Source organism: Anopheles merus, chromosome 2R (assembly GCF_017562075.2).
Source record: "Anopheles merus strain MAF chromosome 2R, AmerM5.1, whole genome shotgun sequence".
Classification (NCBI taxonomy): domain Eukaryota; kingdom Metazoa; phylum Arthropoda; class Insecta; order Diptera; family Culicidae; genus Anopheles; species Anopheles merus.
The window spans coordinates 59,726,676-59,753,235 of NC_054082.1; the positions used below are offsets into that span (position 1 = coordinate 59,726,676).

Consider the following 26,560-nt stretch of genomic DNA (forward strand, 5'->3'; position numbering starts at 1 on the left):
TTACTTCCGCTTTCTTTATGCGTTATTTCATCCAGCCATTTGTGTATATTATCCTTGAAATTATCCTCTGTTCCTAAACTTTGGTTGAAATTATCCATATCGTCTTTTGTTTTTGGTTTTTGAAACCATTCTGGGACTTTTGATTGAGCTCCTACACCTTTCCCTACACATACCACGTTGCTAATTTGTTCAACAAAAACTTGAACATGCGTAATTTTTTTCGATTGCTTCGATAAACTTTCTAAAATACCGTTTTGGCTATTTTTCAGTTCCAAAAATTCTTCTCTCTGACTGCGCAATTCATCAAGTATAGTTTCTTGATTTTTTTAAATTTGTTTCAATAGTCCCATCACATCGCTTGAAGAATATGATGAGTCCTTTTCTCCGTCACATTCAATCAATTCATCTTCAAAATCGTCTATCGATGAAATATGTTCCCCATCGTCTTCTCGTTGACGCGTAGCAGCTCCATAATCACTCGAATTCATTTTTTCCTAAAATTATTAAGAATAACAAAATCAGGTGTTATACAGGATATTAACATATTAACATATTAACAATAATAAAATATCATCATACATATTTCACACGCGCAAAACACTAACTGCTGCTTTCGAACATAAAGTTTCTGAATCAACTCACCTTTAACAATTTCACGCTACTGCAAAAGCACCGGGCAGTTATGCTGAAACTCCTTTTTATCGCTCTGTGCAGCTCGTCTGGCACGATCCGGAATGGTGTAACACGCAAGATGCTGGACTAGCATTTAGTCACACGAGGTTCGGTTTACGGCGATTTCTATAGAAAAAAGGTAAGTCTCACTGATGTTAATCTATATGTATGTTTCTTCTCTTCCAATAGCTCCTGCTCCACCACCTGACACATTACCTTCCTGATAAACATCTCCTTACATGACACACAGCACTTGGCTCCTAACATACACATGTACAATTCCCCCAAGAAGCAAAATATTTTATTTTTTTTTCGGTTGGCAATCCTGCAATTTTACGTTGCTTTCAATCCACCTCGTTTTTTCTCACTTTCCTTCATTATCACGTGAGAATGTACATCCTCCCACTACTCACTCTTCACTTCTCACTCATTGGTTCGCCTCACTGGCAGAAGATCGGATTTTCTATTCAATCCGATCCAAAATCCGATCCTGTCAAAAATTTGACATTTTTTGGCCAATTTTTAGGGGGTCCCATTGTCATTTGGGACAATAATATTTAGATTGCACATCACTACATGAAACGATAGTTCCAGATCGGATGACACCAACCGACCCGCTGCGCAAAGCGACGGAAGAAATCAAGGCGTTCGGAGAATTTTATCATGCCTTCCTTTTCTCTCCAACGGCAAATTTGTCGAGCAGCTCGTCGAGCTGCACGTCCCTGGCTCCACCTCATTCCCCTCGCCTGAGCGCGCTGCCGAAGGTTTGGATGTGTTGGTGCGTCAGACGGCCAATCGCTGTCAGCCGTCGTCCGTGCTTTTTCCCTCCATAGCGCTATCTCTTTCTCGCGTGTGGTCAATGCTCGCGAGCTGTTGTGGCGCCTAAAAATGCCGTTAACAAACATTGCGGCGATGAAGTTGCATTTTCACAAATCAAACCAAAAAAGCGCAATGAGTTTAATCGATGCAATGTAAAAATGACTAAGGAATCGCTAGCTAACGCTGGAGGGTTTGCTGTGAAACGCGCTGAATCCTAATTCGCATTAACACGTTCATCCCGGCGCTGATTTTCATCAACTTTCCTTTCCACCAGCACCTAGAACGCAGGCTGGAAAGTTCACTGGCAGGCAGTGGGGCCTGCCATCGATCTGAACGTGTTAAGCATTAAGCATAACTTTGTTACACTAAGCTTTTGCTTTCGTATGTTGTAGATTACACAGATATGCTGAGCCGTCTGCGCAAGGGTATGAGCGTGCGTGTGTGTGCAAAACTGTCGCCAAATGTGTTTTTTTCCGAAATGTTATGATCCATCGGCCAAAGAAAGGAAGGTGTTCATGAAAGGCGGAAAGACGAATTGCGGCCCCTGTCAATGGTAACTGATGACAGGGAGGAGGGGGTAGTGGCACACAGCTGTTGGGAGATTGAACAGTATACTTAAATTGCCGGCGGGAAGAGGGGTGGCCATGGGACCCCTACGATCATCGGTCACAGGCCCCAAAATTGTAGTCGCCATGGGGGGAGGGGAGGTGCAAATGGTTTTCTCCAGCCACTGAGCCCTAAAGACCATCTTTCCGGGGGCCCTTGTCGCTAATAATCTGTCCACTTGTAGACATACGGCATACTACAGACTAGCGATCTTCGGCGACCGCCTAGTCCGTCTACCGTTAGATCCGCCGCTGGTTCATGACGGTGTTTTTTTGTTGTGGAGGTGCATCCATCCTCCGCTTGCAGCGTATGCATCGGGAAGGAGACAATGTGGCAGTATGCAAGTTGCACGCTGGATAGGAGCGGGCCCGCGACACCGCCATCATTCCGCACATCTGCATGCCCGTCGTGGGTTCTAACCGCGTATGAACCGTTCGCCGTAGCAAGAACTGACTATCCGGCTACGTGGTACTCAAGTCCTGAAAAGGCCGGCATGATCGCGTAGACTATTACGCCAATAATAATAATAATAAGAACAAGAAGAAGAACTTAGCATAGCAGTCCACACTCGAGGAAGGTTTTTGATTTGACTTTGGTGCTGCCGGGTCTACCGCTGTGGCGCGACAAATGCACGGAATTCACTCGACTAAAACATGAACCTACCGATCCGAACCCATTCCAAGGCAATGCCGGTCAATCGGCGTCATGATAACTTCTCCAAACCAACAAGCCGCCAGATTCTGGACGGGCAGGTGCAGCACCATATGCGCGAAAGAAATTTGCTACATATCACATGCACGTTTGCTTCGATCGTGTGCCTTTTTAACACCCCCAACAGCAGAACCGATCATAAAGATCGTGGTTCCAATCCGATAGTTGTGTTGTCTCAGGTAGCGAAATCGAAAATGCATGGGCTTTGTAGCCGCAGCGGATGAAAATGTACACATCAGAATCAAACAGTTTTGGGGTTTCCAAACGCACGCACACACAAAAACACACAAACACGTGCGCGCAAACTCACACAGACACATACACACACACACACACACACACACACACGCACGCACGCACGCACGCACCCGCGAAAGCGCGAACGCAAGCACGCACCCACGAAAGCGCATTCCCTCCCCCCCCACCAGACCCCCCCCTTCCCGCACGAGCGAGTACGGCTACCTTATCGGAAGAAAGGCTGGTTCAGCTATCATATAGCGCATCATCATCCAAAGCGCCGGGCGGGGTGGGAGATCGCGGCATGATAGAGTGAATGGTCACTTTCCCCGCGCTGTGTGCGTGTGTGTGTGTGTGTCGAGACCCAAAACTCGAGACAGATTTCTGCACATTACAAAAAAAATTATTGCCACTATACGCCGTGCTACATGATGCTTAGAAAGTCATTGAAGCATCAAACATGTTCTAAAAAAAAAATATTAGTTTAGTGTTAGACGTTCTCCTACGCTTGTTTTAAATAGGCTTCTTCACCCTCTATTGGCAGGGGCATCGAATGGTCTCATCAGCAGCGGCACGAAATAAAATAAACCATCAATACACCGATAACACTTTAAATCCCAATCCAGCTTCTCCCACAGCGTCTCAAGGTCACACACAAATTAATAAATGCTATCACCCACCAATAACAATATACAACCGCTATGCACATATAAGTATCAACGCATACACCACACCACCCAATCAGCTGGCGGCGGAAGGCACGGGTAGAAGCGCAAGTAAGGCAAGCCAGGGTGAGGGAGGGAGAGGAGAGGAAGAAGCGGACGAAAAAATGGGCGCCATTATTTTTTTTTAATTTTTAGACCGTTTTTTTTTTGCTCCGCCGCCGCCCGAACTTGGCCCGAACTGCCCGAACTGCGCGACCCAGCGCAGGAATCGCTGAAGTCCAGCGCGTGAGACGAGCCAAAATATGCGCTGGCCAACGCAGATTTTGGTACATTTTCTGCGCTGGAAACTGCTCGAATTTGCGCAGCGGAAATGTACCAAATTCTGCGCTGGCCAGCGCAGATTTTGGCTCGTCTCACGCGCTGGACTTCAGCGATTCCTGCGCTGGGTCGCGCAGTTCGGGCAGTTCGGGCAGTTCGGGCGGCGGCGGAGCAAAAAAAAAAAAAACGGTCAAAAAATTAAAAAAAAATAATGGCGCCCAGTTTTTCGTCCGCTTCTTCCTCTCCTCTCCCTCCTTCACCCTGGCTTGCCTTACTTGAGCTTCAGCCCGTGCCTTCCGCCGCCAGCTGATTGGGTGTTGTGGTGTATGCGTTGATACTTATATGTGCATTGCGGTTATGTATTGTTATTGGTGGGTGTTAGCATTTATTAATTTGTGTGTGACCTTGAGACGCTGTGGGAGAAGCTGGATTGGGATTTAAAGTGTTATCGGTGTATTGATGGATTATTTTATTTCGTGCCGCTGCTGATGAGACCATTCGATGCCCCTGCCAATTGAGGGTGAAGAAGCCTATTTAAAACAAGCGTAGGAAAACGTCTAACACTAATCTAATATTTTTTTTAATTTGAACATGTTTGATGCTTCAACGACCTTCTATGCATCATGTAGCACAGTGTATAGTGGTAATAATTTTTTTTTTTATTTGCCGAAATCTGTCTCCAGTTTTTGGGTCTCGACACACACACACACACACACAGCGCGGGGAAAGTGACCGTTCACTCTATCATGCCGCGATCCCCCACCCCGCCCGGCGCTTTGGATGAGGATGCGATACAAGAAAGCTGAACCAGCCGTTCTACCGATAGGGTAGCCGTAATCGATCATGCGGGGAGGGGGGGGTGGTCTGGTGGGGGGGGTGGGGGAGTGCGTGCTTGCGCGACTTCGGGGGTGCGTGCTCGCGAGCGCGCTTTCGTGGGTGCGTGCTGGCGTGCGCGCTTTCATGCTCGCGGGCGCGCGTACGTGCGTGTGTGTGTGCGTGCGTGCGTGCTGGCGTGCGCGCTTTGATGCATGCGCGCGCGCGCGCGCGCGCGTGTGTGTGTGTGTGTGTGTGTGTGTGTGTGTGTGTGTGTGTGTGTGTGTGTGTGTGTGTGTGAGAGAGAGAGAGAGAGAGTTTGTGCGTGCGTGTTTGTGTGTGAGTTTGCGCGCGCGTGTTTGTGTCATTGTGTGTGTGCGTGCGTTTGGAAACCTCAAAACTATTTGATTCTGATGTGTACATTTTCATCCGCTGCGGCTACAAAGTACCACGCATTTTCGATGTTGAGAGACAATACAACCATTGGCATTGGCATCTTTGCGATCGGCTCTGCTGTTGGGGGTATTAAAAAGACACACGATCTAAGCAAACGTGCGTGTGATATGTTGCACATTTATTTCTAATTCAGCTAGCGGACGCAAGTGGAAACAACATTTTGAATTGAATTCATACAAAAGAGGATTCTGGATTTGTTTATTACGGTGCGCGTATGGTGCTGCACCTGTCCGTCCAGAATCTGGTGGCTTGTTGGTTTGGCACCGATTTAATTATACTGTTCAATCTCCCAACAGCTGTGTGCCACTACCCCCTCCTCCCGGTCATCAGTTACCATTTACATGGACCTCAACTCGTCCTTTCGCCACTGTCATAAACACCTTCCTGTTTTGACCGATGGACCATAATATTCCGGAAGAAAATACATTTGGCGAAAGTGCATACACACGCACGTACACACCCATGCGCTGACGGCTAAGCATATCTGTGTAATCTAAACCATACGAAAGCAAAAACTTAGTGTAACAAAGTTACGCTTAATGCTTTGCACGTTCAGTTCGATGGCAGGCCCCAGGGACTGCCAGTGGACTTTCCAGTATGCCGGTTTCACAATCAGCTTGCGTTCTAGATGCCGGCGGAAAGGAAAGTTGATGAAAATCAGCACCGGGCTGAATGTGTTAATGCGAATAAGGGTTCTGCGCGTTGCACAGCAAACCCTCCTGCGTAAACTAGCGATTCCTTAGTCATTTTTATATTGAAGTGTTTGAACTCATTGCGATTTTTTGGTTTGATTTGTAAAAATGCAACTTCATCGCCGCAATGTTTGTTAACGGCATTTTTAGGCGCCACAACAGCTCGCGAGCATTGACCACACGCGAGAAAGAGATGGCGCTATGGAGGGAAAAAGCACGGACGACGGCTGACAGCGATTGGCCGTCTGACGCACCAACACATCCAAACCCTCGGCAGCGCGCTCAGGCGAGAGGTACGAGGCGGAGCCAGGGACGGGTAGCTCGACGAGCTGCTTGACAAATTTGCCGTTGGAGGGAAAGAGATGGCATGATAAAATTCTCAGAACGGCATGATTTCTTCCGTCGCTTTGCGCAGCGGGGGCCTGGTCTTCCGCGCTGGACTTCAGCGATTCCTGCGCAGGCCTGCGCCGCGTTAGCGCCATCTGTTGGCGAAATGGACGAACTGTTTATGGCGGCGGAGCAAAAAAAAACGGTAAAAAAATTTAAAAATATTGGCGCCCATTTTTTCGTCCGCTTCTTCTCCCTCCCTAACCCTGCCTTGCCTTACTTGCGCTTCTGCCCGTGCCTTCCGCCGCCACATGAGTTGCTGTGGCGCTTAAAAAACCGTTTACACACATTGCTGCGATGCATTTGAATTTTTGCAAATCAAACAAAAAAAGCGCAATAAGTTCAATTGCTGCAATGTAAAAATGACTAAGGAATCGCTAGCTCACGCTGGAGGGTTTGCTGTGAAACGCGCTGAATCCTAATTCGCATTAACACGTTCATCCCGGCGCTGATTTTCATCAACTTTCCTTTCCACCAGCACCTAGAACGCAGGCTGGAAAGTTCACTGGCAGGCAGTGGGGCCTGCCATCGATCTGAACGTGTTAAGCATTAAGCATAACTTTGTTACACTAAGCTTTTGCTTTCGTATGTTGTAGATTACACAGATATGCTGAGCCGTCTGCGCAAGGGTATGAGCGTGCGTGTGTGTGCAAAACTGTCGCCAAATGTGTTTTTTTCCGAAATGTTATGATCCATCGGTCAAAGAAAGGAAGGTGTTCATGAAAGGCGGAAAGACGAATTGCGGCCCCTGTCAATGGTAACTGATGACAGGGAGGAGGGGGTAGTGGCACACAGCTGTTGGGAGATTGAACAGTATACTTAAATTGCCGGCGGGAAGAGGGGTGGCCATGGGACCCCTACGATCATCGGTCACAGGCCCCAAAATTGTAGTCGCCATGGGGGGAGGGGAGGTGCAAATGGTTTTCTCCAGCCACGGAGCCCTAAAGGACATCTTTCCGGGGGCCCTTGTCGCTAATAATCTGTCCACTTGTAGACATACGGCATACTACAGACTAGCGATCTTCGGCGACCGCCTAGTCCGTCTACCGTTAGATCCGCCGCTGGTTCATGACGGTGTTTTTTTGTTGTGGAGGTGCATCCATCCTCCGCTTGCAGCGTATGCATCGGGAAGGAGACAGTGTGGCAGTATGCAAGTTACCCGCTGGATAGGAGCGGGCCCGCGACACCGCCATCATTCCGCACATCTGCATGCCCGTCGTGGGTTCTAACCGCGTATGAACCGTTCGCCGTAGCAAGAACTGACTATCCGGCTACGTGGTACTCAAGTCCTGAAAAGGCCGGCATGATCGCGTAGACTATTACGCCAATAATAATAATAATAAGAACAAGAAGAAGAACTTAGCATAGCAGTCCACACTCGAGGAAGGTTTTTTATTTGACTTTGGTGCTGCCGGGTCTACCGCTGTGGCGCGACAAATGCACGGAATTCACTCGACTAAAACATGAACCTACCGATCCGAACCCATTCCAAGGCAATGCCGGTCAATCGGCGTCATGATAACTTCTCCAAACCAACAAGCCGCCAGATTCTGGACGGGCAGGTGCAGCACCATATGCGCGAAAGAAATTTGCTACATATCACATGCACGTTTGCTTCGATCGTGTGCCTTTTTAACACCCCCAACAGCAGAACCGATCATAAAGATCGTGGTTCCAATCCGATAGTTGTGTTGTCTCAGGTAGCGAAATCGAAAATGCATGGGCTTTGTAGCCGCAGCGGATGAAAATGTACACATCAGAATCAAACAGTTTTGGGGTTTCCAAACGCACGCACACACAAAAACACACAAACACGTGCGCGCAAACTCACACAGACACATACACACACACACACACACACGCACGCACGCACGCACGCACGCACCCGCGAAAGCGCGAACGCAAGCACGCACCCACGAAAGCGCATTCCCTCCCCCCCACCAGACCCCCCCCCCCTTCCCGCACGAGCGAGTACGGCTACCTTATCGGAAGAAAGGCTGGTTCAGCTATCATATAGCGCATCATCATCCAAAGCGCCGGGCGGGGTGGGAGATCGCGGCATGATAGAGTGAATGGTCACTTTCCCCGCGCTGTGTGCGTGTGTGTGTGTGTGTCGAGACCCAAAACTCGAGACAGATTTCTGCACATTACAAAAAAAATTATTGCCACTATACGCCGTGCTACATGATGCTTAGAAAGTCATTGAAGCATCAAACATGTTCTAAAAAAAAAAATATTAGTTTAGTGTTAGACGTTCTCCTACGCTTGTTTTAAATAGGCTTCTTCACCCTCTATTGGCAGGGGCATCGAATGGTCTCATCAGCAGCGGCACGAAATAAAATAAACCATCAATACACCGATAACACTTTAAATCCCAATCCAGCTTCTCCCACAGCGTCTCAAGGTCACACACAAATTAATAAATGCTAACACCCACCAATAACAACCCGCTGCGCAAAGCGACGGAAGAAATCAAGGCGTTCGGAGAATTTTATCATGCCTTCCTTTTCTCTCCAACGGCAAATTTGTCGAGCAGCTCGTCGAGCTGCACGTCCCTGGCTCCACCTCATTCCCCTCGCCTGAGCGCGCTGCCGAAGGTTTGGATGTGTTGGTGCGTCAGACGGCCAATCGCTGTCAGCCGTCGTCCGTGCTTTTTCCCTCCATAGCGCTATCTCTTTCTCGCGTGTGGTCAATGCTCGCGAGCTGTTGTGGCGCCTAAAAATGCCGTTAACAAACATTGCGGCGATGAAGTTGCATTTTCACAAATCAAACCAAAAAAGCGCAATGAGTTTAATCGATGCAATGTAAAAATACGGCTACGGAATCACTAGCGCACGATGGAGGGTTTGCTGTGCAACGCGCAGAACCCTAATTCGCTCTAACACGTTCAGCCCGGCGCTGATTTTCATCAACATTCCGTTCCGCCGGCATCTAGAACGTAAGCTGATTGTGAAACCGGTATACTGGAAAGTTCACTGGCAGTCCCTGGGGCCTGCCATCGAACTGAACGTGCTGAGCATTAAGCATAACACTAAGCTTTTGCTTTCGTCTGTTGTGGATTACATAGATATGCTAAGCATCCTGCGCATGGTTGTGAGTGTGCGTGTGTCTGTCGTCAAATGTAATTTCTTCCGGAATGTTATGATCCATCGGTCAAAGAAAGGAAGGTGTTCATGAAAAGCGGAAAGACGAATTGAGGCCCCTGAGGAGGGGGTACTGACACACAGCTGTTGGAAGATTGAACAGTATACTTAAATTGCCAGCGGATGGGGGGGGGGTGGCCATGGGACCCCTACGATCATCGGTCACAAGCCCTAAATTGTTGTCGCCATGGGGGGAGGGGAGGTGCAAATGGTTCTCCCGCCACGGAGCCCTAACGACCATCTTTCCGGGGACCCTTGTCGCTAATAATCTGTCCACTTGTAGACATACGGCATACTACAGACTAAAAATCTTCGGCGACCGCCTAGTCCGCCAACCGTTAGGTCCACCGCTGGTTCATGACGGTGTTTTTTCTATCGTGGAGGTGCATCCTTCCCCCTGCCTGCAGCGTATGCATCGAGCAGGAGACAGTGTGGCAGTATGCAAGTTGCACGCTGGATAGGAGCGGGCCCGCAACACCGCCATCATTCCGCACATCTGCATGCCCGTCGTGGGTTCTAACCGCGTATGAACCGTCCGCCGTAGCAAGGGCTGACTATCCGGCTACGTGGTACTCAAGTCCTGAAAAGGCCGGCATGATCGCGTAGACTATTACGCCAAATAATAATAATAATAATAATAATAATAATAAGAACTTAGCAAAGCAGTCCACACTCGGGGAAGGTTTTTGTTTTGACTTTGGTGCTGCCGGGTCTACCGCTGTGGCGCGACAAATGCACGGAATTCACTCGACTAAAACATGAACCTACCGATCCGAACCCATTCCAAGGCAATGCCGGTCAATCGGCGTCATGATAACTTTTCCAAACCAACAAGCCGCCAGATTCTGGACGGGCAGGTGCAGCACCATATGCGCGAAAGAAATTTGCTACATATCACACGCACGTTTGCTTCGATCGTGTGCCTTTTTAACACCCCCAACAGCAGAACCGATCGCAAAGATCGTGGTGCCAATCCGATAGTTGTGTTGTCTCTCAGGTAGCGAAATCGAAAATGCATGGACTTTGTAGCCGCAGCGGATGAAAATGTACGCATCAGAATCAAATAGTTTTGGGGTTTCCACACGCACACACACACACACACACACACACACACACACACACACACACACACACACACACACACACCACACACACACACACACACCACACACACACACACACACCACACACACACAACACACACACACACACACACACACACACACACACCACACACACACACACACACCAACACACACCACACACACACACCACACACACACAACACACACACACACACACACACGCACGCGAGCACGCACGCACGCACACATGCACGTACGCGTGTACGCGGGCAGGTACCCGCGAAAGCGCAAACGCAAGCACGCACCCACGAAAGCGCGAACGCAAGCACGCACCCCCCCCCCCACCAGACCACCCCCCCCCTCCCCGCATGATCGATTACGGCTACCGTATCGGTAGAACGGCTGGTTCAGCTTTCTTGTATCGCATCCTCATTCAAAGCGCCGGGCGGGGTGGGGGATCGCGACATGATAGAGTGAACGGTCACTTTCCCCGCGCTGTGTGCGTGTGTGTGTCGAGACCCAAAACTGTTACTCCTGAATAAAAAAAAAAAAAATTATTGCCACTATACGCCGTGCTACATGATGCTTAGAAGGTCATTGAAGCATCAAACATGTTCTAATAAAAAAATATTAGTTTAGTGTTAGACGTTCTCCTACGCTTGTTTTAAATAGGCTTCTTCACCCTCAAATGGCAGGGGCATCGAATGGTCTCATCAGCAGCGGCACGAAATAAAATAATCCATCAATACACCGATAACACTTTAAATCCCAAAATGAACCAGCTTCTCCTCCCGCATCGTCAAGGTCACACACGAATAAATAAATGCTAACACCCACCAATAACAATATTCAACCGCTATGCACATATAAGTATCAACGCATACACCACAACACCCAATCAGCTGGCGGCGGAAGGCACGGGTAGAAGCGCAAGTAAGGCAAGCCAGGAGGGAGAGGAGAGGAAGAAGCGGACGAAAAAATGGGCGCCATTATTTTTTTTTAAATTTTTTGACCGTTTTTTTTTTTGCTCCGCCGCCGCCCGAACTTGGCCCGAACTGCCCGAACTGCGCGACCCAGCGCAGGAATCGCTGAAGTCCAGCGCGTGAGACGAGCCAAAATATGCGCTGGCCAACGCAGATTTTGGTACATTTTCTGCGCTGGAAACTGCTCGAATTTGCGCAGCGGAAATGTACCAAAATCTGCGTTGGCCAGCGCATATTTTGGCTCGTCTCACGCGCTGGACTTCAGCGATTCCTGCGCTGGGTCGCGCAGTTCGGGCAGTTCGGGCCAAGTTCGGGCGGCGGCGGAGCAAAAAAAAACGGTCAAAAAATTAAAAAAAATAATAATGGCGCCCATTTTTTCGTCCGCTTCTTCCTCTCCTCTCCCTCCTGGCTTGCCTTACTTGCGCTTCTACCCGTGCCTTCCGCCGCCAGCTGATTGGGTGTTGTGGTGTATGCGTTGATACTTATATGTGCATAGCGGTTGAATATTGTTATTGGTGGGTGTTAGCATTTATTTATTCGTGTGTGACCTTGACGATGCGGGAGGAGAAGCTGGTTCATTTTGGGATTTAAAGTGTTATCGGTGTATTGATGGATTATTTTATTTCGTGCCGCTGCTGATGAGACCATTCGATGCCCCTGCCATTTGAGGGTGAAGAAGCCTATTTAAAACAAGCGTAGGAGAACGTCTAACACTAAACTAATATTTTTTTATTAGAACATGTTTGATGCTTCAATGACCTTCTAAGCATCATGTAGCACGGCGTATAGTGGCAATAATTTTTTTTTTTTTTATTCAGGAGTAACAGTTTTGGGTCTCGACACACACACGCACACAGCGCGGGGAAAGTGACCGTTCACTCTATCATGTCGCGATCCCCCACCCCGCCCGGCGCTTTGAATGAGGATGCGATACAAGAAAGCTGAACCAGCCGTTCTACCGATACGGTAGCCGTAATCGATCATGCGGGGAGGGGGGGGTGGTCTGGTGGGGGGGGGGGGGGTGCGTGCTTGCGTTCGCGCTTTCGTGGGTGCGTGCTTGCGTTTGCGCTTTCGCGGGTACCTGCCCGCGTACACGCGTACGTGCATGTGTGCGTGCGTGCGTGCTCGCGTGCGTGTGTGTGTGTGTGTGTGTGTGTTTGTGTGTGTGTGTGTGTGTGTGTGTGTGTGTGTGTGTGTGTGTGTGTGTGTGGTGTGTGTGTGTGTGTGTGTGTGTGTGTGTGTGTGGTGTGTGTGTGTGTGTGTGTGTGTGTGTGTGTGTGTGTGTGTGTGTGTGTGTGTGTGTGCGTGTGGAAACCCCAAAACTATTTGATTCTGATGCGTACATTTTCATCCGCTGCGGCTACAAAGTCCATGCATTTTCGATTTCGCTACCTGAGAGACAACACAACTATCGGATTGGCACCACGATCTTTGCGATCGGTTCTGCTGTTGGGGGTGTTAAAAAGGCACACGATCGAAGCAAACGTGCGTGTGATATGTAGCAAATTTCTTTCGCGCATATGGTGCTGCACCTGCCCGTCCAGAATCTGGCGGCTTGTTGGTTTGGAAAAGTTATCATGACGCCGATTGACCGGCATTGCCTTGGAATGGGTTCGGATCGGTAGGTTCATGTTTTAGTCGAGTGAATTCCGTGCATTTGTCGCGCCACAGCGGTAGACCCGGCAGCACCAAAGTCAAAACAAAAACCTTCCCCGAGTGTGGACTGCTTTGCTAAGTTATTATTATTATTATTATTATTATTATTATTATTATTATTTGGCGTAATAGTCTACGCGATCATGCCGGCCTTTTCAGGACTTGAGTACCACGTAGCCGGATAGTCAGCCCTTGCTACGGCGGACGGTTCATACGCGGTTAGAACCCACGACGGGCATGCAGATGTGCGGAATGATGGCGGTGTTGCGGGCCCGCTCCTATCCAGCGTGCAACTTGCATACTGCCACACTGTCTCCTGCTCGATGCATACGCTGCAGGCAGGGGGAAGGATGCACCTCCACGATAGAAAAAACACCGTCATGAACCAGCGGTGGACCTAACGGTTGGCGGACTAGGCGGTCGCCGAAGATTTTTAGTCTGTAGTATGCCGTATGTCTACAAGTGGACAGATTATTAGCGACAAGGGTCCCCGGAAAGATGGTCGTTAGGGCTCCGTGGCGGGAGAACCATTTGCACCTCCCCTCCCCCCATGGCGACAACAATTTTAGGGCCTGTGACCGATGATCGTAGGGGTCCCATGGCCACCCCCCCCCCCCCATCCGCTGGCAATTTAAGTATACTGTTCAATCTTCCAACAGCTGTGTGTCAGTACCCCCTCCTCAGGGGCCTCAATTCGTCTTTCCGCTTTTCATGAACACCTTCCTTTCTTTGACCGATGGATCATAACATTCCGGAAGAAATTACATTTGACGACAGACACACGCACACTCACAACCATGCGCAGGATGCTTAGCATATCTATGTAATCCACAACAGACGAAAGCAAAAGCTTAGTGTTATGCTTAATGCTCAGCACGTTCAGTTCGATGGCAGGCCCCAGGGACTGCCAGTGAACTTTCCAGTATACCGGTTTCACAATCAGCTTACGTTCTAGATGCCGGCGGAACGGAATGTTGATGAAAATCAGCGCCGGGCTGAACGTGTTAGAGCGAATTAGGGTTCTGCGCGTTGCACAGCAAACCCTCCATCGTGCGCTAGTGATTCCGTAGCCGTATTTTTACATTGCATCGATTAAACTCATTGCGCTTTTTTGGTTTGATTTGTGAAAATGCAACTTCATCGCCGCAATGTTTGTTAACGGCATTTTTAGGCGCCACAACAGCTCGCGAGCATTGACCACACGCGAGAAAGAGATAGCGCTATGGAGGGAAAAAGCACGGACGACGGCTGACAGCGATTGGCCGTCTGACGCACCAACACATCCAAACCTTCGGCAGCGCGCTCAGGCGAGGGGAATGAGGTGGAGCCAGGGACGTGCAGCTCGACGAGCTGCTCGACAAATTTGCCGTTGGAGAGAAAAGGAAGGCATGATAAAATTCTCCGAACGCCTTGATTTCTTCCGTCGCTTTGCGCAGCGGGCGAGCGTGAGATTCGATAGCACGATTTACGTGTTATGATCTCTTGCGTTAAGCTCTGAGCTATTTCACTTTATTAAAGATGGTCTACATTATTCGGTTGTTAAAGACCAACTCATTGAAAGGTGATAATATACCAAACTCATTTCGATAACTAAAATAAAAGGAAAAATGAGATACATATTTCTCCCATCCTGATAATGAACGGTGAACATAGTGTAATTATTATGTTTTTTTAAAAGGTATTATTTTAATTTCGCTTCACATAAATTTTGTTTAAAGTAATTATAGTAAGAAAAAAATAATTTAAAAAGAAATAAACGCAGAAAAAAGATCATAAAAATCTGGATTTGAACACGCGCTTTCTCGGTTCGGAACCAAAAGCGTTGTCACTGCTCTATTTGGCAGTTACATTGGTACAGGTGCAAATTCAGTATATAAACAAGCTAAGATGGCGGTAAGCTATCTGTTCTCCTTGAATCAAAAAGTTGAAAGATTTCGAAGAGAACCCGTTACAGCCGTGAAAGTTTCGGTTGAAATCTTTATTCGCCTTCTAAGGCGACTAAGGCCTTAAATGCCTTCTGAATGCCTTCAAAGCCGTTTAATGCTGGTAGGGTAGCATACGCTACTTGACGTTTCGGGCGAAATACAGGATTCACGTCATCCTTCAACTGTAGACTAATTTTCATCTTATCACAACGACCAAGTTCGTTCGAGAACAACGATGGAAATTGCTGAATCACAGCTGCTGCGGCATCTTTAACACACCCAACGATGTTGCAAAAGACATCAAGTGGCTGTTTCCAAAGCTCGAAAACATCCATACTGTCTGCTCCGAAGAGTAACAGTTCCTCTTCTACAACACGAACTAACGCTTCTTTCTGTTGTTTGTTAATCGTCATTTTGCAACCTCGTCACCTAGTAGCTTAAGCGGTGTTCCACTAGCTATCCTCGCTGAAACGGATGCTGGAATCAATTTGGAACCTCCTATCTGACGCCATTTTCCCTGCGATATAAAGGTGATATCTGCACCGGTATCCAACTGCAGTTTCAGCTCGCGTCCGTTTAGCGCAGCAGTGACATACTTTCGGCCAGCCTGGATTTTGTTCACTGTCACCACCCTTACCTTCGGTTTGTTATTGCGATAGCGAGAACGATTACGGTACGCCGTTTCACAAAATCCTTCCTTGTGACCTATCTCGTTGCAGTCCTCACATTTGTGTGACGCAAAAGAACTTTCTCGTGCAAAGTGTTGCCCTCCGCACAACCAGCAACTTATTGCTTTCGCTTCCTTGCCACCTCCTTTGATGTTTTGTTGTTTTGTCTCATTCTTTCTCACTGCGTTTACCTCATGCGCAGTGTTTGAGATAAGGTTGTTATCTTGGCGCAGGTTAAGCAGGCGTTGAGCTTCACCGGTTAGCTGATCTAACGTGATTTCACTGTGTTGTGTCCGCACAAAACAAACATGAAGACGGTGGTGTACGGCACAAACAGAATATGTATTTTATCACTATCGTTGGTATATGTTCAACTGTTTACAATAATAAATAATACCACACAATAACACGCAATGCGGGGAGAAGACGGCTGGTCCTTCTCGCGCCGCGATCCTCACTGAGGACGTCACAGGATGACAGCCCTGCTGTCAACAGTGAGCCCTCAGGATGAGGCAGCGGTCTGTCCACAACACACTGTTGTCCTCCATCTTTGAGAGCAGCCGAACTCGTACATCGGCATCCGCATCCCGTTTTAGAACACAGACAAACAACAGACATTTTATTTCCTCCTCTGCTATCCCCGCCAACTTCGCCTCAACAACCTTTTTATTTACGCGGCACGCATACGCTCCGTACTCTTCGTGAGGCTCTTTCACTAGCTGTAAGCATTTAAACCGTTTGCACACGATGGACTCACGGTCTCCAAACAGTTTTTTCAGCTTCTCCACGGTGTTTTTGAAATTGAAGTCTTTCGGTTGTTTCGGCATGATGGAACTTATATAGCGTTCGTGCTCCGTAACGCCAATCTTACGAAGAAGAAGACGCAATTTTGCTCTGTCATCCAACCGCTTCGCATCGTCAAGAAACAAACCTCCGTATCTGCTATACCAAGCCTCGAAGTTTGTATCCTCTGTGTGGTGAAATTCTTTTATTTGCCCCGCAATGGCATCGATCGCTTTCTCCGATCCATCATCATTTTTTTGTTTTCATCACCGACAATACACTGTTCAAGAGCTGCTGCTGCTGATCAAGCATTTGCTTTTGCTGGTTGAACATTTCTATTATCCATTGTTCTGAGCTTTCTTTTGCAGGTGGATTCGACATCGTGGTATTCTCGTCGCCAGTTGTTGTATTTACGAAGTAAAAGTTCTTGTATTTCGGTAATTCAGATAGTTCTAAAGGGTTACAAATTATTCTGGTTCACACACACGTCCGTACACCGTGGAGATCGCATACAAAGAGCGCGCACTTTCCTGGCTTCGGTTCCGACCAAAGTGGGTAGAAAGGAGGTGTCGTCATGTAGAACAATTGGGCATCCAGGCTTTAGAAAAAACAAAGTGGGTAGAAAGGAGGTGTCGTCATGTAGAACAATTGGGCATCAAAGCTTTAGAAAAAAACACAAAACCAGGATCGACGGCAGATGTCAAATGCGACGAATGTTGCTTGTATTTAGATATGATATATGAATTGTTTTCGTTTAATACACATTTTTTTAGCATTAAAAATTCGTATTTTGCATCCACACTCCATAAATCGACATTTTACACGTTATAATGTAGCTGCTGCCTGTAAACAATTATCGACGGCTGTTGTCAAACTGAATCTCAAAATGGCAACATGCCAGGCGCTAAGAAGACACCTCCTCTATATTCCACCTTGGTTATATGCCCATTTTGACAGCTAGGTGGAAGAAGAATCGACGAAGAAAACTGACAGTTAGTTTTCCGCGTTTAGCGAACGCTTCAAGTTCTCGAAGGAAAATTTCCATTTTAAATCACGTGCTGTGTTCTAATAAACTAAAATATTCACCCAAATTGATCTCCACCAAATATTGACCATGCAAAACGTAAACAATCCATCAATACATATACAAGCGGAAAACCATCTGTCAAAATCGAAGCCCTGGGGGGGGGATAGCCAAAAGCGCTATAACTACACATCATTTAACATTCCACCTTGCTCCCCCAAGCGCCACAGATTAAGCTTAAACGACTGGAAAATTGAATATCCATAGAAAAAAAATGAAAGCTCCACAGCTTCATTGGTTTGATCAATAGATGGCGTATTACAACTCATCATTATATTGCTATCCTTTTCTTGCAATGTATTTCGACAAGTTGCATTTTATTATGACCTATATAGCCTTCTAACTTTCTGAGCAAAAATCTATATAAATGGTCGTGTGGTTAGATACGTGGGTATCAACACCAATGACCATTGCTCAAATCTCACTTGCTTCAGTGCTGGTGGTTTCCGTTGGAGTTTAGTATTTAAACAATCGTATCGCCGTTCTAGTTCTAGCGATGCATAACTTCAATGCGAAACCATACAACAGTACAGAGGAAATGAGAAAGCTCTCCTCCAAGCGATGAAGCTCAACTGGTTGGGGTATCCCACCAACAGATAGCGCCACCAGCTTTTTTGCTATTTTTAGAATGCATGAGTCGTTTGGCGTCTGCTAAACGAAGTCTTTCTATATTCCGTTTAGGTAGAGAACTTGAGTCGTTTAGAAGCCGTTTAGTGGTCGTTTAGTGGATTTGTGGCACTTGGGCCGAATCCTCATTCAGAATCAAGGTCATTGAAAGAGAACAGGTCGAAGCGCCTAGAGTAAATTGACAGAAAGCCATGGGAAAATTTTGACAGTTAAAGTGAACATTGTTTATGTTTAGCGATGGACGTTGCTATGGAGTGAATGAGAGTTTTGTTCAGCATTTTACATTCAATTCCTTTTAGAATATTTGAAGAATTGGAATCCAGTTAGAATATTCCATGACTGATACAATCCAAGGATCTCATTTATCATTTGTAGCCGGGTTATAAGTAAAGGACGGTATGCATATTGTACCAGTGTGTGTCGATTGGATGTTTCATTTTCGCGGCCGCGAAATTCCGGTCCGTGTATTTTTGGCCTAACCCAGTTGAACATGTTAAACATTTCGTTTTTCCAGCAGGACCGTTGCAAACGTGGTTTGTGGTCACGGAATGGCAAACAATGAAAAAGGTTATCAATATTTCTTAATACAGAGTAGAATGCAAATACTTCTCCTTTATTCTCCAGAAGTGATTGACAGCAAGAAATTTAGCCAATATAACCTTCCTAATAGTAAATTCGTCCACTTTTGCGCGTTAACTATTAGCTTGTTAGTTTGTTTGTAAGGGCGGTGGCAACGCTCATCGGATGCGATTTTATCGGACGTAATTTATATGGGATTTGACAGATAACGTCGGACGTGCGATTTCGTCGTCCGACGTTATCTGTCAAATCCCATATAAATCTCGTCCGACAAAATCGCATCCGATTAGCGTTGCCACCGCCCTAAACACTTTTTCATGAAACTGTCAAAAGCGAGCTGAAAATGGCAACCTAGCAACGGGCTTTGCATCGACCTGTTCTCCTTAATAGATCTTGTTCAGAATATACAAAGAGACACAACAAACACACCAAAGCAAAAGGATACATGGCTTAAGTAGCCGGTCCTAAATAAGTAGAGGTTGGAAAAACCCATTCCATACGCGGAATAGTACAGTGAAGGCCCTGGAACTGGATTCATATACCGAACCGTGTAATAACCTCCCACAGCAGAGAAGAAGAAGAAGAAGAGGGTGTAGTTATAGCGCTTTTGGCTATCCCCCCCCCCTAGGCTCCGATTTTGACAGATGGTTTTCCGCTTGTATGTGTATTGATGGATTGTTTACGTTTTACATGGTCAATATTTGGTGGAGATCAATTTGGAAGAATATTTTAGTTTATTAGAACACAGCCCGTGATTTAAAATGGAAATTTTCCTTCGAGAACAAGAAGCGTTCGCTAAACGCGGAAAACTAACTGTCAGTTTTCTTCGACGATTCTTCTTCCACCTAGCTGTCAAAACGGGCTTATAACTTGACCTGATATCGTAACGGTCCTTGCTCTAGCACCAAAACAAACCAAGCGCTCTAGCACCAATCATGATGGGATGTATGGGATTTGACATGTTTATCTTGTTTGTTTGTTTGTGTCTGACAGTGCACCTCAATATGATTATATGGGTTTGTTCGAGTCGGATGTCGTGTTCGATTGGTGCCAGAGCGCAGCCTTACGCGGCGCTCTAGCACCAATCGAACACGACATCGAACATGGAAAATGTATGGGATTTGACATGTTTGTCTTGTTTGTTTGTTTGTGTCTGACCGTGCACCTCCATATGATTATATGAGTTTGTTCGAGTAGGATGTCGTGTTCTATTGGTGCCAGAGCGCAGCCTTAGGCGGCGCTCTGGGACCAATCGAACGAGACAAAGAAACACGGTTCTGTTCGATAGGTGCTCTGTCAACCGTTCGATGTCTTACAGACCTGTCATGATGCACTGCCATACGCCTATCTTTTCATCTCGACAATGAAGTATTTTCATAGATTAAATGAATATCCATCTGCAGGGGGAAGATTCAACTAATAATTGACTAGTTATTCACATGAATAATAACATAAAAATCATTAAAATTTAATATTTAAAAATGTAGACAAACGTCTATGTCAAAACACATACAGTGCATACATATGCATTGAGTACACGTAAGTTTTTTACGTTTCAAACTTGTATATTGGATGTTATAATTGATTGTGAAGCATTGAAAATATTATCGATAGCTATTTTAAATGTTTTGCACGCAATTATAAGGAGAAAAAGAAACAAACTACGAAAATAAACTTGAAAATGTCCCGAATCGAATTATATCTGCTGTAGCTGAGAAGCGTTTGAAAGCCAAGGTACTCACAGCAAAGGTGGGTATCGAACATAAGGCAGCGGTAATCGCTGATGCGGGCGTGCGTGCGTTTTCTGAGAATGTATGGAATTTGACTCCCGCAGCGGGTGACAGCCCACAACCGCATGCGTCAGAATCAAACAATTTTGATTTTTCCGCACGCACGCCCGCACGCCCGCAGTAGCGATTACCGCTGCCTAACAGACAGAATCAACTGACCCGGCGCTCTAGCACCAATCGAACATGAAAAATGTATGGGATTTGACATGTTTGTCTTGTTTGTTTGTTTGTGTCTGACCGTGCACCTCCATATGATTATATGGGTTTGTTCGAGCCGGATGTCGTGTTCGATTGGTGCCAGAGCGCAGCCTTACTGAAATTCCTTGCCTTTTTGGATGTAAGCATTAGATTGTTCCAGTGTTGCTACTATTCTTAAGAATATGTACTCATGAAATGAAAGTTAAATGAAATAATATTTGAAATGGCTAATGTAATTGGAAGGCTTCAGGAAGAAGCACTCAAACGCAAAAATCGTTTAAGGGAATTGCGCTACAAACGAAATCACGAAGAACTACAGCAGTTAATGGTCAACGAAGTGAGTGCTAATATACCAAAGTGAGTAACTTTTATTTGGCACATTTTAACTTGACAACTAACAGTACTTTGTTTTATAGGCCCGTTTTTCGGAATTATAAATATGTAACTGAAAATGAAATCCAGGAATCCTCAGCAATCGCAAATCAAGCTGGAATTGTTGAAAAACAAATCGACGTACAGCTTGAGATGATGACAACGCCTATTGTCATTGAAGAGATTGACATTGTTAACCTTGCCCCACGTAAACCCGACTGGGATTTGAAAAGAGATGTTTCTAAAAAGTTGGAAAAATTAGATCGTAGAACACAAAAAGCCATTGCAGAAATTATACGCGATCGGCTCATAGCTGGGCAAGAGCGGGACATACTAAAAGAGGTAAATGTGGCCACCTCAGCCCCCTCCGTTGCATTAAATGAACATCATACTGATAATGAATAAAGGAACGGTTTGAATTATTGCCTTGTGAATGATGCATTGAGTTAAGTATTTATTTTGGCCCTAAAAAACAAAAAAAATTTAAGCGATAGAATTGAGTGGCAATGTAAGTGTTAACAGATACTTAATATTTTATTGTGTCATATCATATAACTCTCACTGTGTAACATCCCAATTCAGCCACGATGGAGTTCCTGAATGATTAGGCCAGGCATCAATCATGAGCATCACATATTTTATTGTTGAATAAAACAACTTTTTTTATTCCATGATGAGCTACTCATCATCATATTTACATGGTACACAGGGCGTTGTTTCTACGTTAGGATTACCGGACAGCATATGTATCATATCGTTAATTTCTGTAATGCATAAAAAACAAAATTATATTCATTATAAGAAACTTGAATTTACTGTAATAAAAGCATTTCTATAATCCATAACAATTGAATAAGCATGGAAATATTTACTTTTGCGATATTTTTCTTCTATAATATTTGTGGTTTCTTTAATGCGCCCAACAATTTCAGCATATTCTTCATTGCAAGATTTGTTTCTCAAATGTTCATTTTGTATAGCTGTTACTGTATCGTTCAATTCCGTTATTCTTTTATCCTTTTCAAGCAACATTTTTTCTTGACGCATTGCGATATCTGTTCGCAATTCGAGTTTGCTTTTTAATTTAATATTCTCCTTGTTAAGATTATTGATCACTAAAGAAGCATTTGCCAGTTCATCAGTCGTCAGTTGTAGAGCATGCTTTTTTGTTAGACATATATTCTTTTCCGCTTCCAATTCTGCCTCTAATTCGGATCGTTGCTTCTCGGCTATCTTTAGTTTACTCTGCATTTCAATCAATTGTCGTTTTAAATCCGTAACTACTATCTCGGAACGGGATTCTCGACACTGTTGTGATGTAATATTAGCTTGTAACCGATCTAATTCTTCTTTCAATTGAACAGTTTGTCCCCGTAGCTTTACATTTTCTTCGCGAGATGCTTCAAAACGCTTTGATTCTTGAACTATGCGTTCTGTGCGCTCATAGGTTTCCTTCGTTAACTGGTCTATTTTCTCTTGCATACTATTGATGATGGATTTAAGTCGACACTCTTCAGTGTCCTTGCTTTCATTGAGCATTTTAATAGTTTGCAACAGGCGATTAACTTCTTCCGTATTTCTGTTAAATATTAAATTTTCTTGTTCTTCCATTTTGCCACTTAGGGATTTCACTTCTTTTTTTAGTTTGTCGATTGTATTGTTTTTCGTATCTATCTCCATCTGAAACTGCTGTACTTGAGATAAGTGTGTTGTTGCCTGTTCTTGCAGAGCTTGGAGCGATTGATTTATATGAAAGAGAACGATATCGGTTGTTGCTTTCTCCATCGGAACAAACAAATGGGTTAAATTCTTAAATGAACTTTTCTCGAAAATTTGCAACATATAACATTTGTTTTCAGATAAAAGTGCTAAATGCAATTCTTCTCGCTTGCAACTGTCAAGAATTTTGATCAAATGATCGACAAACCCTTGAAATGTAACGTGCAGTGATTGTTCTGCTCTTATGCGTTCGTATGCTGCGTTGTCAATTGTACTGATGAGCATTTTAGATTGATCGTTTACTTGAATCATTCGAATTTGCTAGAAGAATGAAATATTTGGTTAATCAATAAGTCATTTAAAAACACACAACTTTAATTCAACAAAAGAGACTTCAAACTCAAACATACAATAAGGTGTTGGAGATCTATTTGTTCAACAATCATGTAAAAAAATTGTTGACTGCGTACTCCTACATTCTCAATGTTAATCGGTAATGGTACCACAGGAAATAAAACTTTCACACATCGTCTGTGATGACTGTCAATAAATTTAAGATCAAATTGTGATGCTTTATGCATTGTTAAATATTAGGAGAAGTGATAGAATTCTTCTTTGTTTACGTATAAGCAAAGTATATGTAGACCAGGTTGTATCGTCCGAGGTCGTGGAATAGATGTGATCAAGGTGTATGCATTTAGAAAGTTAATTTTTATCGCCTCTGCTGGGCGACATTGCACTATGGGGCGGCCTCGTACAAACAGCATTTGTACATCATTTTTGTACTATATCGTCGAATTTGTATGAAACATGTGATTTTTTTTTGCTTAAATGTTCCAAAATAAATTTAGACCACCAAATAGCAAAATTGCCTGTCCTGTTTTGCCAGAGTCGATTCGTGATGTGTCGATGTATAAATTTCTGATATCTACCCAACAATAGACGGTATTGAAACCGCAACTATAAAGGCCTCACTACATGAATCGGAATGTCAAAAAGTTTTAGGTCGAAAGCAAGGTGTTATAAATGACAAGGTGAAATTGTTCAGAGCAAAATGACATTTCTCGACTTGACATATCTCTTCCAAGGGCTCCGGTAAAAGGACCGTTACGATATCAGGTCAAGTTATAAGCCCGTTTTGACAGCTAGGTGGAAGAAGAATCGACGAAGAAAACTGACAGTTAGTTTTCCGCGTTTGGCGAACGCTTCAAGTTCTCGAAGGAAAATTTCCATTTTAAATCACGTGCTGTGTTCTAATAAACTAAAATATTCACCCAAATTGATCTCCACCAAATATTGACCATGCAAAACGTAAACAATCCATCAATACATATGCAAGCGGAAAACCATCTGTCAAAATCGGAGCCCAGGGGGGGGATCGCCAAAAGCGCTATAACTACACCTCATTATACATTCTACCTTGCTCCGGTATAAAAATCGGTGAGGGCTGGTGCGGGGTAATGAAATATATATGCAGAGAGTGACAGATGTCCCCCACAATGTCGCCCAGCAACAGCGATAAAAATCCAAGGTGGAATATAGAGGAGGTGTATTCTTAGCGTTTGGCATGTTGCCATTTTGAGATTCAGTTTGACAACAGCCGTCGATATTTGTTTACAGGCAGCAGCCGCAATATCACGTTGAAAATGCCGATTTATAAAGTGTAGATGCAAAATACAAGTTTATAGAGCTATACAAATATTTGTTAAACGAAAACAATTCATTTATCATACCCGTATACCAGCAACATTCGTTGCATTTGACAACTGCCGTCGATCCTGGTTTTGTGCTTTTTTCTAAAGCCTTGATGGCCAAATTCTCTGTATGACGACACCTCCTTTCTACCCACTTTGATAAAAATCAACCTTCTAAATACATTATCCTTGAGCGCTATCACTACACCTCATTATACATTCCCCCTTGGCCCACCTATGTTTTATACCCACTCTGACATTACCGTTCAAATACACATAGAGCGTAGACGTCTCCCGCGAAAAAAAGTAGCTCAATTTTCCATTTTCTGAAATAATCGAATTTTCCAGTTTGTTTTTTAGCTAGACTTATTTTAAACTCAAAAAACATTTAACACATTGTAACTTTTTTTTGTTAGAATAATAAGCATCGAATTGGAGTGGCACATGCGCGATATTGTCGCTCTATGTCTATTTGGACGGTTACTCAGTCAACCAACTTGTTTTTTATTTGAAAACACACAAAAATATGTTAAAAAGTGTTCAAATCTATTTTTTGCATTTGGCATTAATCTGGCTTGTAAACAAAGTAGATAATTCAATTATTTCGGATGAAGCAAAATTGTCGCGCGCGACAAGTAGCTCTGTTTGCAAAATTGAGCTACTTTTTGTCGCGCGCAACGTTGTCGCTGTATGTCTATTTGGACGGTAAAATGAGCTACTTTGATCTACACCGAGTGAAATTTTGAGCTATTTTTCGTCGCGCGCGACGTAGTCGCCCACTGTGCAAAGCGACGGAAGGCGTTATGGTTTTCTGAGAATTTTATCATGCCTTCCTATTCACTCCAACGGCAAATTTGTCGAGCAGCTCGTCGATCTGCCCGTCCCTGGCTCCGCCTCATTCCCCTCGCCTGAGCGCGCTGCCGAAGGTTTGGATGTGTTGGTGCGTCAGACGGCCAATCGCTGTCAGCCGTCGTCCGTACTTTTTCCCTCCATAGCGCCATCTCTTTCTCACGTGTGGTCAATGCTCGCGAGCTGTTGTGGCGCCTAAAAATGCCGTTAACAAACATTGCGGCGATGAAGTTGCATTTTCACAAATCAAACCAAAAAATCGCAATGAGTTCAAACACTGTAATATAAAAATGACTAAGGAATCGCTAGTTTACGCAGGAGGGTTTGCTGTGCAACGCGCAGAACCCTAATTCGCATTAACACGTTCAGTCCGGCGCTGATTTTCATGAGCTTACCGTTCCCCCGGCATCTAGAACTCAAGCTGATTGTGAAACCGGTATACTGGAAAGTTCACTGGCAGTCCCTGGAGCCTGCCATCGAACTTAACATGTTAAGCATTAAGCATAACTTTGTTACACTAAGCTTTTTTGCTTTCGTATGGTGTAGATTACACAGATATACTGAGCCGTCTGCGCAAGGGTGTGTGTGTGCCAAAACTGTCGCCAAATGTGTTTTCTTCCGGAATGTTATGATCGATCGAAGGAAGGTGTTCATGACAGTGGCGGAGTGGGGGAATCGGGGGTGCCCTAGGCGGAAAGACGATTTGAGGCCCCTGTAAATGGTAGCTGATGACCGGGAGGAGGGGGTACTGGCATACGGCTGTTATGAGATTGAACATTATACTTAAATTGCCGGCGAGGGGGGGGGGGGGATTGGCGATGGAAATCCTACGATCACCGGTCACATGTCCTAAAATTGTAGCCGGCGGAAGGGGGGGGGGGGGGGCAGAAGGTTCTCCAGCGACGGGGCCTCAACGACCATCTTTACGGCGGCCCTTGTCGCTAATACTCTGTCCACTTGTAGACATACGGCATACTACAGACTAGCGATATTCGGCGACCGCCTAGTCCGTCTACCGTTAGATCCGCC

General features: G+C 45.3%; 2 protein-coding genes and 1 long non-coding RNA gene across 4 annotated transcripts; 1 reads left to right on the plus strand and 2 right to left on the minus strand.

The window, feature by feature from the left end:
- Positions 1 to 3: 3 nt before the first annotated feature.
- Positions 4 to 17,242, minus strand: LOC121588297. 2 transcript variants are annotated; one of them, XR_006004172.1, is made up of 3 exons: positions 15,806 to 17,242; positions 643 to 798; positions 4 to 494 (listed from the first exon to the last, which is right to left on the minus strand). It is a non-coding gene; the product is annotated as an uncharacterized LOC121588297 (long non-coding RNA). The 2 variants fall into 2 exon arrangements; XR_006004171.1 differs by lacking the exon at positions 15,806 to 17,242 and having other exon boundaries at positions 643 to 1,347.
- A 3,710-nt stretch (positions 17,243 to 20,952) lies between these two features.
- LOC121589912 (coiled-coil domain-containing protein 12) lies at positions 20,953 to 21,703 on the plus strand. The gene is made up of 2 exons (XM_041909167.1): positions 20,953 to 21,254; positions 21,314 to 21,703. The coding sequence occupies exons 1-2, from the start codon at positions 21,121 to 21,123 to the stop codon at positions 21,672 to 21,674; spliced, it is 495 nt and encodes a 164-aa protein (XP_041765101.1). The 5' UTR covers positions 20,953 to 21,120; the 3' UTR covers positions 21,675 to 21,703.
- Positions 21,704 to 21,805: 102 nt separating this feature from the next.
- On the minus strand, positions 21,806 to 23,655 carry LOC121589910 (spindle assembly abnormal protein 6 homolog). The gene is made up of 3 exons (XM_041909166.1): positions 23,399 to 23,655; positions 22,142 to 23,309; positions 21,806 to 22,033 (listed from the first exon to the last, which is right to left on the minus strand). The coding sequence occupies exons 1-3, from the start codon at positions 23,567 to 23,569 to the stop codon at positions 21,948 to 21,950; spliced, it is 1,425 nt and encodes a 474-aa protein (XP_041765100.1). The 5' UTR covers positions 23,570 to 23,655; the 3' UTR covers positions 21,806 to 21,947.
- Positions 23,656 to 26,560: the final 2,905 nt, after the last annotated feature.